The sequence below is a fragment of the Gobio gobio genome (assembly GCF_949357685.1).
Source record: "Gobio gobio genome assembly, chromosome: 24".
NCBI classification, from domain to species: domain Eukaryota; kingdom Metazoa; phylum Chordata; class Actinopteri; order Cypriniformes; family Gobionidae; genus Gobio; species Gobio gobio.
The window spans coordinates 26817541-26833594 of NC_137120.1; the positions used below are offsets into that span (position 1 = coordinate 26817541).

The 16054-nt window shown below is 39.2% G+C and overlaps 1 protein-coding gene across 3 annotated transcripts in view; it reads right to left on the reverse strand.

Moving 5' to 3' along the window:
• crebbpa (CREB binding lysine acetyltransferase a) overlaps nucleotides 1-16054 on the reverse strand; it is a 74761-nt gene that overhangs the window by 34456 nt on the left and 24251 nt on the right. For all 3 annotated transcript variants that reach the window (XM_079808627.1, XM_079808626.1, XM_079808625.1), the window contains exon 2: nucleotides 7992-8629. In XM_079808627.1, coding sequence (XP_079664753.1) covers nucleotides 7992-8629 — 638 coding nt within the window. The remainder of the gene's footprint in view (nucleotides 1-7991; nucleotides 8630-16054) is intronic.

Below are 16054 nucleotides of genomic sequence, written 5' to 3' on the forward strand. Positions count from 1 at the left end.
CATGACGATAGTTTGCTTTCTCACATCACTAATTTTATATATTTATTTTTGTTTGTATATGCTGTCAATTATAGTTCTTAGAAAGAATATAAGAATCTGCAAAAATCGGTATCAGCCGATCTCATTAACAAAAAAATCGGAACCGGCCAAGACAATTGCAATCGGTGCATCTTTAGTACCGACTTGGTATTGCGGTCGGTAGGGCTGCACGATTAACCTTTATCGCATCGATATTGAGGTTTTAACTCCCGCAATAACCTAACCTCAGGAGTCGGAGGTTTTTTCCCCCGCCTCTGACATTTGAGTGACAAACCTATTAGCCAATCAAAATGGTCGAATCTCGCGTTCGTGGCTTGCTGGCCAATTAGAAATGGCAATGGAAACAAGGTTGTATGATGCGATGCACCGGGCGTGGCAGGCGGCTTTCTGTCAGCAGCAAAGCAGCTAACACACAACGTGTTGTGTAAGTTACCTCGAATTGTGCCAATAGAAAAAGCTTGTAACTAGGGTAGGTAGATAATAGGTAAATAGGTAGATAATATACTATCTTTACATAAATAGCTACTATTCTCTTAACTATAATTTCGTTATTTTTACTAACCCAAATAATGATTCATCCGCTAGTTTGCACGTGAGGGGGAAAAATAGGTTCCTTCCACTTAAGAGTTGAGCTCTTTTTATTTTAATATATCTCTTTACATAAATTCTATTTTCTACTTTTAAAAAAATTACTTCGTTATTTTACTAACCCAGTGTTTTGTATGTGAATGCTGTTTGACGTGAATATTACCACAGGAGTGAAGCACAAAGCTTAGCCTAGAAAGGATATAATGGTCAGAGAGCACTTTTTCATTCTGTTTTGCGATCTGGATCTGGATCACTCGACTTTCCGTGAATTTTAACAATAGGCCTAGTCCATTTTATCCCAATGGACATGGACATCTAGTTTCTTTTCCCAAATCTTCACTCGCGTCGCACCCATGTTAACAGGGGATTATAAACGTTTCTTCCTTTCGTTTGCTTATAATTAAGTCTATTATAACTATTCACATCCTTTACTGTGGTAAAGTATAAAAAACACTGTAGGACGAATACCTTATTACTTCAAATTTTATTTAACACAGTTTGTTATTAAACTTGGTAAGGCGCGTCAAGTTTGGTTTATTTGAATAGCGCATTTCACACACACACACACACACACGCGCCGGTGATTTTAGTTTCGTTTTCTCTGGCAGTGAATAATCAAAGATTGCCTAAATGTCTTGACCCCGTGGAAGATAAAATCCGCTCATCAGACCTTTTACAACAAGTGTTGCTTTGCAACATCAGTAGAACATATGAAGATGAAGATATTCGAAAAAGTGTCTATCCAGCTTGTGTCCCATTCCTCTCAAAACGCAGAGCGGTAGGCCTATATGACGCATCTTTGCGGGGAAATAGTATGAATCAAATATTTTTCTAACTAATATTTAATTCTCTTATATTCTTGAGGTTACCATTATTTACTGAAAATCGTTTAAATGTTTTATAGGCTGTGTTGTTTCACTGACGGAAGTGCTTAAATAAACAGGCATTATGGATGTTTCAGACTCAAATGATTTCAAAATGTAGGCTATATATATATATATATATATCTGGCATAGACTACAGTATTTAAAATAGCATATATGCATTAGTTACATTCTCAATTTAATTTACAGAGCAATCCCTGCTAAGTTTTTAGTTTAACTAATACTAGAAGAGGATTTGTGTGTGTCGGCACTCACAACAGACTCGCAACGGGGGCGTGGCATCACGATGGTTGCGCTCCATCGTGATGTCGGTCAGCCATCCATCGGCACAACCCTACTTGTAACTGCGCAGAAATGGCCGAAGGCACTTCTTCGGTGACGGGAGAGGAAGCGGAGCACTTGGTTAACAAGAAGGGTGGTTCAGCTGTTTGGACTTATTTTGGATTCGCGAAGAACGACGTGGAGCAAAAGAGTGCTAAATGTAAAATATGTCGACGTGCCGTGGCCAGATCCAGAGGAAACACTACCAATCTATACCAGCATCTTAAAAATGTTGGTGTTTTATAGTAAAAAACCTTTAATGTAGCACTCTGACACAGTTTCTGATTTTGCACTCTTATCTTGCAGAAGGCTGGATAAGGTGTTGTTTTTAATTGTCATTGTCATTTATTTTAAAATGTCTGCAATATAACAGTTTCATGTTCAGTAAATTGCAGTGGACTACAGAATTATTTAGTTTTTCTAATTGTAAATCTAAATCTAATAAGAAATCATTTTCTATTTTTCAGTGTTTAAGATTGTTAAATTTAAAAACAAAATAAATGACCAAGTGGTTAAGTTAATTTCCATTATGTCGTCTTTTTCTTTGGTATTTAGGTTCAGGTATTTAATAATCACGAAGCATCAAACAATCTCATTACCTCAATCACTATGTATGTAGTTTATTTAACCCTCTGTGCCGTAAAAGTAACAACATATTTTATTCATAATTTTAGGTTTTATGCACTTAAAAGTATCGAACGCAAAAATCGAAAATCGCACCGCAATCGCAATATTTGTCAGAAAAACCGCAATTAGGTTTTTTCTCAAAATCGTGCAGCCCTAGCGGTCGGTACTTTTGACAACACTAGCCCAGCTCTAGTCCGACGTCAATCGCACCAAGACACAAGACATTCTAGAAAAGAAATGTCAAATAAAAGCATTTTCCAGCTCTAACCCCAATAATTCACTAGCTGTATATGTGCACTGGGATTTGAATTTGTAATACAAATGCACAAACCTGCCAACTTTGACACCTAAGTGCTGCTTTCAGACCCCATCAGTCAATAACCCATCCATCATAGAGAGACGTGTTCTATTCATCAAATTTGCATAGAGCACGGATGATACGTGTATGCATGTAACATGGCACTTTACGTCAAGAGCTTTTCATTTGCCTTCCCATCCAGCATAATTCTGCAGCTGCCTTTATCGCAGGCCTTCAAACAAAATGGCAGAGTTTAAAAGCGTTCTGGCACGCACGCTCTCGTAACACAAGCATTTAAGCCTAATAAAAAACACAAGTGCAGGAATGAGTCATGCAATCAAACAATGAGGCAGCAAAGAGTGGCTCCAGATAAAGAGTGATAATGTGAGTCCGTCTGCTGCTACACTGGCAGATCAAACTGGACGGACAGCCTGATTTACACACTGATCAGATTCCACCAGCATACTAGAGCTCTAAAAAAAGACACGAAACAGATTTCACCAAACATAACGGTCATAACTCATTGCTGAGTGAAACAGGGACTTGATGGTACCCATGTGGATTTAAATGAAGGGATAACTTAATATTAAAATTCTAGCCTATATTGTTTTACAAAAAAAACTAATATATATAATATATATATATATATATATATATTAGGGCTGAACGATTTTGGAAAAAAATCTAATTGCGATTTTTTTTAACCAATATTGCGATTGCGAGTTAATATGCGCTTATTTTTTTAACTCTTTATCTTCTGTATTATTCAACAATACATCATTGTATAGTAATGGTGGAAATCTTTAATTGGTACCTCACGATCCGATTCCGATTCTGGGAGTCACGATCAGATTCCAAAACAATTCTTGAACTTTTTCCTTATTAATTAATCTTATTAATTTATTGAAAACTTAAAATGTTTTTTATTATGATATATGTAATTATAAGCTTTTTAAAATAACTAGGACATTATAACATTTTAATTAAAACAATTGCATGTTAATAATTTTAAATATATAAACTAATATAGCTGCAAAACATAAGCTAGTAAATCATAAAGAGGAACAAAAAACAGATTACAAGCAATGAACAAAGAGTGCTTTCAGTATTTAAGAGTGTCTGAACTGTGAGTGATTTTTCTCTTTCTCAGCTTTACTGTTGTTTGATTATTAAACATGACATCATCATAGACAGCGGGAGACTTGCATTCACACTAATGCACAGATCTCTTTTGAAATATAAGATGTTTTTGCCCGGTCTGATTAATTCATTAAGACATTACTGACGGTGTTTACATTAATTGTGCGTCATAAAAGCATTTTGAGACTCACACAGACGCGTGCTCGCGAGCACTCTTCACAAAGCGCCGCGTGAGCATTTGAAATGGAAAACCTTCTGTCAGTGAGTTACTTATTTTTTAATATACAAGCACACTGCATTCCTAACGACATGAATGAAGCCTTCGTTGAGCGTTTGTAAGGAAAATACCGGCGGGCGAGAACACACTCTGTAAGCGTGACATCAAAGCTAAGTTTCTCACAGCGCATATCCTGTGCAAAGAAGCCTGCGAATGTCATTGCGATTCGCGCCGTAAACCGTTCTGGACGTTATGAAATATTATTTGATGGTTCGTGTGTGATTGTGTGTGTGTGTGTGTGTATGTGTGAGAGAGAGAGAGAGAAAGAGAGAGATAATGGAAGCAATCAGAATACGGGTGTTTCTAAAACACACGCAGCGCCACCACGCACCTGCAGTTAAAATCTAAGCTCAGAATCGATCCAGAATCATTGGAGAAGAATCTTTTCTCCCACCTCTATTGTAGCCTATAGTATGAACAACACAATATTAGATAGATCAAACACAAACAGTTTTTTTTCCACTTTTAGGCCAGGCATGTGTAACGTGCCAAGTTGCTTCTGCAGACTTTACTCTTGTGTGTCACGTGACCAGACTGTAATCGCAGCCTTTGCGGTTAGGAAATCGTGTTTTATCATATCGCGATATTATCGCAAATGCAATTAATCGTTCAGCCCTAATATATATATATACCCTCATAGTTCACTGATAAGGTTTGTACCATAAATATATTCAACTATTAGGAGGTGGGATATTTTTTTCTAATGAAAAAGTGCATTTCTTGTTGATTTTAAAATACTTGAAGGAAACAGCTCACTTTCAGCAGTTATTGTCTGTGGGTCGTAACATTTCTTACAGATTTCGGTTTGTTATAACGGTTATATCAGATACAGATAAATTAGCACAGTAGGCCTATATTACATTTATTTGAATGCATTAATGAGAGAGTGATTGTGTGTGTGAATTAGCATCTCTATTAATTAGGAAGCTGTGGTGTGTAGTTACTTCAAAAGGTAGACAAATCTATGCTATAATAACGGTTGAGTTTCTAAGCTTCTTTAGTGATAAATCACAGGACAGTGTTGACAATGAGCTTCTGCGTTGCTCTCTGCGCGCGATCTTCACGTGATGACTGTCTGTATGAGTGTTCGTGTGTCACAATATATCAGCGCAGTAGCTCAATATAATGACAAGTAGGGATGCACCGAATATTCGGCCACCGAAAATTTTCGGCCGAAAATGGCCCAAAAGTGCATTTTCGGTTTTCGGCCGAAAGACTTTTATCACCGAAACAACACGGCCGAAATGTTGTGATGACGCAAACAGAAACCGCGACCTGCACGTGCTTGTCTGAAGCAACATATCCGCGATGTGGACGTATTTCAGTATATCTGAGAAACACCAACGTCTGCTCCATGCACAAGTACTGACAGCGAGAGCTCAGAGCTGTTCATGTTCTCGATGAGAAGAGAACCAGACTTCACTGTGAAACCGAACGCAATCTTTAACAGTGGGCATGTTTTAAGCGCGGAACACACTTCAATCTGGCGGCAGCGCGCGCGTGAACGCGATCATCTGTGAGCGCGACCGATCATCTCTTCCTTAAGAATAAACATGAATGAACATCTAAGGTGTGTTGAGGATACATTACAACTTACTGTCACGTATCATATGTGGTGTAATCGCTCAATCAGTGTTTCAGCGGCGGAAAGACCTCACTATAACTGCTGTAAACTAAACAGTCATGTAGCATCACATTTACCTCAGGCACCTCAGTGTCCACAGCTGTTAGTTCACTAGAGAAATCAACTCTTTCACTAAATATATGACCTATATTAGCCGTTATATTCTACTTAACCTGTTAATGAAATCTTGATTATTTCATGTATGTTTAAATAAAATGACAGACACTGAGTATAAATGATTATATTTCAACAACGAATTGGATAAAAAACTATTTAATAATTAGATCTAGAAGTTATTGCAAAAACTGCCTTATGTGAAGTGTACATGTTTGTGTACTATGTTATTTGAGTGTTGATTATTAGACCTAAAAATACATAGCAACTGAATTTAGGCTAATAGTTTGGGCTCTGTTTTTAACCTTTAATATTAATGTGCAAGTAAGGGCTCCCTATATAGTTTACAGCAATATCTTCAATAAACTTTTAGTTATAATTTAATTCATTTAAGGACAGAGACTTTTTTTTCAGTAAACCAATAAAAATAAATAAAAAGCCATTTTGTAAAACTGCTGTACCGAACCGTCAGTTTTGTGTACCGTTACACCCCTATTCTACAGTTAACATATGGGCTATGGCAGTCTTTGTTTTGATACACTATTATGTTGAAGGCTTACAGAGAAAATAGTTGTATCTTTAAGCAGTTGCACTTGTTCTGAATGCACTTTCTTGCAGTAGTCCTACAGAGAATTTTTTTTAATGCACTACACCTAAATGCACATTGTTTTTAAGAGAGAACATTTAATTTTATAACCTTTCTGTAGGCCTGTACATTATTATTTAATGTACAAATGAGTGGGGTCAAGTTAAACATTTTAGTTTGAATTTTATTTTATACTGTGCATTGTTGCAATGTGCTAAATAAATATTGGCATAACTTGTAATTGATTTATTCTTTGAAACTTTAATATCAATTTATGCAATTGCAATGCCTTGATTTTAGTAAAGTTAGTACACAGTCATAGCCATAAATGCAATGGTACTAATAATTGGCATAATTTCTTTCGGTGTTTCGGTTTTCGGCTTTCGGCCTTGGTTTCCTCTTTTTCGGTTTTCGGTTTCGGCCAAGAATTTTCATTTCGGTGCATCCCTAATGACAAGCATCCGATGGTCTAAAATCGCTTCAATGTTCAAACCTCTATGGTTCAAACGGGCAGGCCTTAAAACGCATACAATTGACAAAGTTTTGTGAGGATGCAAGTGAAAGTGATCTGGCTTCAGGGCACGCGCGCTGTCAGAGACATGACACACCTCGGCTCTCTGTGTCACAGCTTCGGGCTTGCGCGCGCTGTCTGTGTGTGCGCGTGTTTATCAGCGCATATAACAAACAGCGATTAACTTATCTGTATAAACTGTGTAAAACATACAATTACCATAGTAATTCTGAGCATCCAGATTGTATAAACAAAGATAACTGCTCCTGAATTTTTCCGTGTGCCTGCAAACTGCACTTGATGTGACTAAAACCGAAATAACCGACATGGGGAAATAACGTCGGTTAGAGGTTCTAAATTTCGGTTTCGATTACTTTTCGATTAATTATCCAGCCCTTACTACTACTATAGTATTTATTGAAATTTTGAATCGGCTTTAATTTTCATATTTTCTGTTTTAGTTTATGCTTTAGGAATTGGATTGAGTAGTTATATTGTTTATGTTTTTAATATTTCAATTTAGCTTTATTCTAATTCTAGTAATTTTAATACTTCAACTCTTATTTCAGTAAGTCGCAAAAAAAAAAAATAGAAATGGTAATTGTAGCCACACACAGGTATCTTATTAAATGTATCAAATCATGTGTGGGTTATAAAAATAAAAAATAAATAAATAAAGAACAAGACTTTTGCTAGCGATTGGCAGCAGATGCTTTATTTCTGTTTCAGAATGTCCTGGAAAGCAATAACAGCCATTCATCTGGGTAAACTATTTATGACCTGAATTACAGTTACATGATTTTTGTGATGCACATCATGAATTTGTATGATAATTGTGCATGTCTTCCCGAATAACTGAATGGAAACCTGGCTAATGAGAATAGTCATGCTAAGTAAAAAAAAAAAAAAAAAGATGTGTAATCTTAACACGGCTATGAACGAGCGAACGTGAAACCACAGCAAAGGAAACTGGTCATCTCACCTTGGCTTGCTGGCTGTTGATGCCCATCTGCTGTGCCCCTTGTGTGAGCGTCTCTGCCAGGACACTCGCCGTTCCTCCTGGTGCTGCCACCCCCGCTGCTCCTCCTGCCCCTACAGAAGTTGCCACCTGCATGGCGGCACTCTGGTACTGCATCCCCGACGCACCTCGACCGCGCCCTACAGTTCCAGGAGTTCCATTGATCACCTGACCTGGCTGAGCACCCGCATTCTGTCCCATCATGCCGCTGTTCAGCATGGCCTGGTTAAATCCTGTGCCGAGTCCCATGTTAGCAGAACCAGCGTTATTGCCCTGCGTCCCTGGGTTACCACCTGGTTTCTGTGTTTGAGACGGGTGAGAAGGGGAGCCCTGGCCCAGGGGACTCTTTCCAAGCCCACCCAGCTGAGGTCCGATGCCGCCAGGCTGCGGACTGGCCGAGTTCATCCCAGCGCTGCTTCCCGGCCGTAGGAGCTCGGAGAGCTGCTTGTGCTTGGCAGCAGCATCGGGGACCATGGGGCCATGACCGCCTGTACCAGCAGCCCCACCGTTAGAGGGCATGGACATCAGCCCCAGGTCTCCGTTAGGAATCAGCTCATCTGGAAGATCGTTCTCCAGGTCATCCCAGGAAAGTGAACCCAACTCTGAGGAAAGAACGAGAGGGAAAAATTGTATTCTGTGCATGGTTATTTATTCGCTTCTTGACGTCATTGACACGTCTGAGTTTCTAACCATGTTCACACCGTCAGTCCAAATCTGATTATTTGTGTATCCAACTGGAATCTGATCTAAATGATTGACTGTCCACACTGTGTATCGCAACTGTTTGGATCTCCGGGATATCCATGTTGATTTTCTATGGCAATGACACCAAGAACAACATGGAGAAAACAACATTTTCAACAACCAGTGGAACCCTCTCACTCACATTTTTGCGCAATCTGAAATACTTTTTTACATTTGCCATGTTTACATTTTACATGCCGTGAGGAAGTGTCAAAAAAAAAATCTATGCAAATATCAACCACAACAGTCAGACTGAAATAAAAAAAAAAAACACATATGAATGTAACTTAAAATGGCTTTCATGTGATTTTTGCCATTCACACTTGCTAAATTTGAACGTATTACAATCTGATATGAACAAAAATCAGATTTAGCCTGATGGCCTGAACAAGGCCTCAGGCTACATTCAGATGCAAAAGTGGCGCAAATCTGATTTATTTTGCTCATATGCTCATATGCGATCAGTTTTTTTTTTTCATCTCCCCAATAACAGTGTGAACTGCACAAACCAGATTCAATTCTATTTTGGGCCACTTCCATATGTGACCCTTCTACTTGGATATAAACACATTTTACAAGACACCTATTATCTCATGTCACAGAATAATTTGCCCAGATGATTGGCTATTACTACTTTCCAGAACTTTTGGGCTCTATCATACACCCAGTGCAATGCGACGGCAGGCGCGACAAGTGTTTTTTGCTAGGTTCAGCCCGATGCAGTTATCATTTTCACGTGCAGCACCACGTTGTTAAAATAGCAAATGCACTCGCATCCATCTGTTGTCGTGCTGGTCTAAAAACAAGGTGTGTTCAGGTGCATTGCTATTTTGAGGAACTGAAAACAACTGCGTCATTGACCAACAAAAAACCTGGTCTAAAGTCAATAGCACAGAATTTTTTGTGCTATTTAAAGGCCCTTTCACTCTGCTTATTACACACACAGGGACGTGCAGCAGCACACAAACATGCCAAATTTGACAAATAAAAGGAATCCTCTCTGGAGAAGCTTTGTTTTTATGCTCGCAAATTCCGCCATGCAAATATGGTGCAAATATTCCGCCATGGTGCAAGCGCAACTGGCTTTCAAAGGGAATGGGAGATGAGACTCTGATTGGTTTATTGCACGTTATGCCCAAAACACATCCATGACTCATTAAGAGACTACAGGTACAACCCTTTTGGACCATGCGCTTGGCGCGCAGACCATTCTTTCTGTCGCTAAACTAGCAAAAGCGAATTCTAAATTCAATGTAACCATAACAACAAATTTCACCTGCATTCCTGTAAAATAAAAATCCTGTCTACTCTAAGGCCAATTCAATTTCATATTAAACGGTCTAATCTAAGCTGTGTTTTTCTTTTTGACACCATGAAAATATTGTTTTAGCAGCTCCATGTTGTGAGGGAAAACAGCAGAAAGAGTAGCAGCTTAAATCAATACGCCTGCATGAGGCTTGATCTGCAACGGAGTCTGCTAATAGCCCTAATAAATCCACCTCATCTATTAAAATCTGCTAATGAACAACTGACACTTCATATACACATGGGATGCGTATGCTATAGCAGTACAGCTGGGAGGAAGGAGACGTTCTACATCACCTCCGTGACTGTGAGAGACTAACAACAGCTGTTGGCATGTTTAGAGTAAATGCCACCAACACAACAGGAGGGATGCTAAGAGTAGATGTCACCACTGATTCAGGCGCGAGGGCTATAAAATAAAGGATTTGATAATGATTCACTCCATTTATTCCAATGAGAAGGAGTCCACTAATAGTACATCCTGCATACCATGTTGTACACTAGTGAATTCAAATGACAATGTGGTATAATGCATGTAAAGTTTATAGTTGAAGGAATGGTTCACATGAGAATGTTTTACTAAAAATCATTGGCAGTATACAGACATACAGAATAGTATGCTGTATACACTAGTACCGACAAGTCAAGATGTAGCATAATATTGTTTGTAACATTTAGCATTATGGACGGCTTCACATATACTTTTTTTATAAAATGGTAGGCAGTATACAGTACATACTGCATAGTATGCCACACACTAGTGTAGTTTAAGTGACATTGTAGCATACTACTGTTAACCATGGAAGACTGTTTTACATGCTATTCTAAGTTTTATGTATGTAGTCTGTACAGTAGGGCTGGGTATTGACACAAATTTCACAAGACTGCGATTCGATTCCAATTAAATTCGATCCAATATTATTTTGGATATACCATATATCAGGTACAGTACATGGCAAATTTTCTCAAGGAAAAATAAAAAAACTCAACTAATGCTGTAAAACATACATGGGAGTCAGCTGGTACGACATTACTATAATATTGAAGGTTACAATTAACTGACTTGTCTACAAACACTCAGGCCCAATCCAAATTCTATGTTATACCCCTTTGCCTACCCCTACCCCTGTGGGATTACATTGTATTTAGCATTTAAGGTAAAGATGGTGATATCAGATGAATCATTATGCTAAGTAAAGTTTCCAGCAAGGGTTTTCTGCCAGTTCCTGAGAGCCAGATTACTGAGAATCTCACTTTTTGTCTATAATGGCTCTTGGAGCCCCTGTCCCATTTTTGAATAGTTATACTGATTGGATTAGGACTTGTGACACTTTAGAGTCTCTTTACCTGGATAATTCATTTGCATGCTTTGTTTAAAGTCGTCACCCATTTGCTTTCTCTCCCCTGCACCCTAAAATCTATATAAACTACGATGTATACTGCCTTAGTAGACTTGATGGACTGCAGCTACCGACAGCACGTGTTCTCAAAGAATCCTGCTGAAGATGCATCTAAGTCTCCTGGTCTTTGCTTCTGAGTAGGGATGTCAATTTACACAAATTTCCATGATCGATCGTCGTTTAAATTAACGATCAATTAATTGTTAGCCTTAACACTGCATATGGGTCTACAGCAGTGGCTTATAGCCGACCGCATGACAGGGTGTGCAAACGCTGACAAAACGCCATGTTCCTCACCAAATCAATGAGAAGTGTTTTTAATCTAAATAAAGGGCTATAGGATTGTAAAATGAATCGATGTGATTGATCATTTAATTAAATTACTTTTTTAATAATCAAATATGAGTAATACAACGTGTCACCAACTCCTCCTCAGATGCATGCTCACGCTCTTCCTGAAACAACGCACTGAAAACGCCAACTAGACCCAGTAAATTTACAACGATGTATTACAATATTGTTCTCTTTATAATGATATGTAACATGACAGTCCCAATCATAGTCATTATAACTTCGGCATCAAAACACGGCATCATGAAGCTTCGAAGCGTTAAGAATCAGTGAGTCGAATCATGATTCGGATCGCGTGTCAAACCGCCAAACTGCTGAAATTTGGCGATCCAAACTGCTGAATCGACTCACTGATTCATAACGCTTCGAAGCTTCATGATGCCGTGTTTTGAAATCGCCATCACTATATAAGTCGTTATTTAGGGGGGTTTTTTGCGCACAAAAACTATTCTCGTCACTCCATAAAGTTATTGTAGAACCACTGTAGTGAGATGGACTTTGTAATGACGTCTTTAGTACCTTTTAAGGGTCTTGAGAGTGAACCGTGCATTGTGCCAATGGAGGCCTTTCAGAGCCATCAGATTTCAACTAAAATATCTTCATTTGTGTTCTGAAGATGAACGGAGGTCTTATGGGTGTCGAACGACATGAGGGTAAGTAATTAATGACAGAATTTTCATTTTTGGGTGAACTAACCCTTTAAGCCTTGTTTATACTTTCGGCTGGCTCTGACTGCGCGCGCACCTCGTCCGCTCGGCGCTCTGCGATGATGTCATTTTTGCTGCGTGCACTGCTCAGACCCTTCTTACAGTTGCGGCTTTATTCCTTGTCTGATTTACAGTACGTTTCGCGGTTGAGCAGCACGCACAGGCATGACCCAGATTAATCGATGATCGATAGTATTTATCGATTAAATGTATTCTCGACAATTAATCGATCATCGATTAATCATTAACATCCCTCCTTCTGAGTTTCCAACACCCCCTTGAAACAGAGTGGCAAGACGTAGTGGTGAAAATATTCCCCTAAGAAATGGGACACCACTACTACAACATTACATGTCATCATACTTCATTGTTTCTTTAATTAGTGTCCTGTAACATTTAACCAGTATGAACAGCTGTGAAGTGCCCATATCTAAAAGAAAACGTGCAAGCCTTCGAGTTTCCTAAGACGATACAGAATGATACAGAACATACAAGACTGGTGGAGCCGCTTTTCCATTGGGCCAAACTGTTTTCTTTGTTTATTAACCGTTCCATTCCGTGCCGATCCGAGCCAGCCAGTACGGATATGGTTTTGTTTTCTACTGTGGTGCTGTGATAACGGAGCGCTTTGCAATGTAATACAAATGAGTCAGTTGTTGCCTTGGTAACGATTAATATGGTGATTATATTTCTACATTAAGTTTTTTGATATATAAACACTTAAAATGGCGGCTGTCATAAAAACTTGATGGATTTATTCAAACATGCATTAAATATGGAAGAACTTTAAAAATTCTAATGAATATGGTGCACATATTTGGCACACTGCTCCACTCTAGAGTTCATTGAGTTTATGGTCACTGAATATGGTTTTTCTGAGGTAAATGTGACGTTACATAACATTGTTTACAACCTGTTTTATTGGTGTCTTTCCACAGTTCAAACACTGATTGAGCGATTACAGACATGATACAGATTTTGGTAAGTAGTACTAAGCTTTTAAACACACCTTCGATTGTTCCTTCATGTTTATTTCACTCTGTAACTGGTATTAAAGCGGAGGAGATATAGTTCAGTGGCGTTTCTCTTGAACTGAGGCCCTATGGATCCGTCACGCTACATTAAACAGTGCCAAAACGGTTTATTGTTTGAATTTCATAATAAAATAGACATCATTTGAAATTGGAGACTTTGTTTCATATCGAAAGTAGCAACGCACAAAGCTTATTGCGATTTATTGAGTGGGAGGCGCGCTACAATGTTCCATTCATTCATTAACTGAAAACAGGATCATTTAATCAATATCGGTTCGTAAAAATTAATCCATTACAATCGAGAAATCTATATTTTTTTTATCCAGCCTTACTGTACAGTACACACTGCATAGTGTGTCAACACACAAGTGTTATTTTAGGGTTAATGACAATATCACATTTAATACTGCAGACTGTTTCATTTACAATTTTTTTATAAAATCATAAGCAGTATAGTAGATATTGGATAGAGTGGTGCACACACTAGTGAGGTCAAATGACAATGTAGTGTACAACATTCGTAATCTTTCCTGTGGCATATTTCACATGTCTTTTTTTATATAAAATAGTGGGAAGAACACAGTACATACTAAACAATATACCCATTAAGAGCCTATGTTTTGGCAGCCCTGAAAAACACTTGGTCAACGTGCGAGTGGTATTTCCCAGAGCAACATTAAAGGGGGGGTGAAATGCTGTTTCATGCATACTGATCTTTTTGCACTGTTAAAGACTTGGATTCCCATGCTAAACATGGACACAGTTTCAAAAGCTAAGGTGGACGTTTGATGTGAGTATTTCTTTGCCAAAATTAGTACTTCCTGTTAGTCATAAGTTTCGGAAAGTTTTTTTCGATCATGGGTCCGCTTGACATCAACAGGGCGGAATTTCCTTGTATGGGCCGTACGGACAATTCTACCGGAAGAGCGCGCGCGCGCGCGCGAGAGAGAGAGATAGCGCGTGAAAGCAATAGGCTACGCCCATCAAAGCGCTGGCTCGTAGCCAAATAACCCTGCGTTAAGGCAAAAGTGGATGGAATTTGCTTTTCCGGATTTTCAAATCGCCTAATACTGAAGGATGGAGCGGTCCCAACGATAAAGGTCCCAACGTTGGAACCGCAGGCAGTGAGTAAGACTGCTTCAAATGTCTGTTTTTGCCTATGCCCATCAAGTAGCCCAAACATGACCACGTATTGATCAATGGAGCATGCGATGTATAGTGTGTACATTTGTTTAGCTGGCCACTATATGTGTATGTTTGTGTATTGTAAAAGCACTCCAAACAACAATACACAAAGAATGGGGAAATATGTTGAACTAAATAAGCGCGCTTCTTAATTCAAATGCGCTACTATTCCATGTCTTTCTATGTAAACACTAGCCTGACGCGCAAAACCAGTCCGCTTACTACAAATCATGTCTACACAAACCACGCGTAAACACACACACACACACACACACGATATAATTAAAGTATAAATGTGTAAATAACACAAGCCGCTAAGCATATTATATAGTTAGTGTAACTTATACCACATAGAGATGTCCTGCTCTAGTCGTTTTTGCTGCTGCTCCTGTTCAACTTCAGCCTCTGGGTCTGATTCCGGATCATAGATGTATGGCTGTATCTGATTAAAAGCCATTTTTTATGTTGAATAAAGTTTTTCCCCGCTTTTAGGGATGACGCAGCTTTCAGACGCACTCAACACAGTAACAGCGGCGCGCGCTCGACATTCTTTAGCTCCGCCCACACGATACGCCCCCAGCCGCACGGCTTTTTTCGGAAAGACTCGGAACAGCGCATCTTCCTTTTATAATTATAATAAAAATAAAGACTTTTCTGAGATATGCAGGATGCAATGCTACTCTATAGGTACTCAAGATTGACATGAGACTGACTGAAACTGAGTGCCCCCCCCCCCCCCTTTAAGCAGTCTATCCACGGCTCTCTGATTGAGATGCAGCAAGGGTAGCACTGAGGTTGCACCGGTCCAGGAGTAAACACAGACACGCATGCTGCCAGACACAGCAGGTGCTACACACGAGGGAGGCAGGAGTAGGGATCATCCCTTTTCTTTTGCTCCCTGACGGGGCAGCTCGCTGCTTAATGACCCACATCACAAAGCCAGACTCATGCACGTGCTCGCTTACACACTCAGCTGTGTAGTGCCAACGTCCCGCCCCCTACAGCCTTGAAGCCGTGCCAAAATGCAAAGTAACGTTTGAGTTTGGAAGCACCTTCAGGGCTTGACAATAAGGACTGCCTGATGGCCCGGGGGCAGCGTGAAAAACACTCTGGCCAGTTGGCGGAACTGTCAAAATGCCTGTCTTGTCGAGTAGCATTGTAAACATAGTTGGTTATGTCTTTTAAATGAACGTAAACATGAAATACGCAAGTCACTGCCAGCGTTTTTGTCATTTTTAAAGGGTTAGTTCACCCAAAAATGAAATTTCTTCCATTAATGACTCACCCCAATGTTGTTCCAC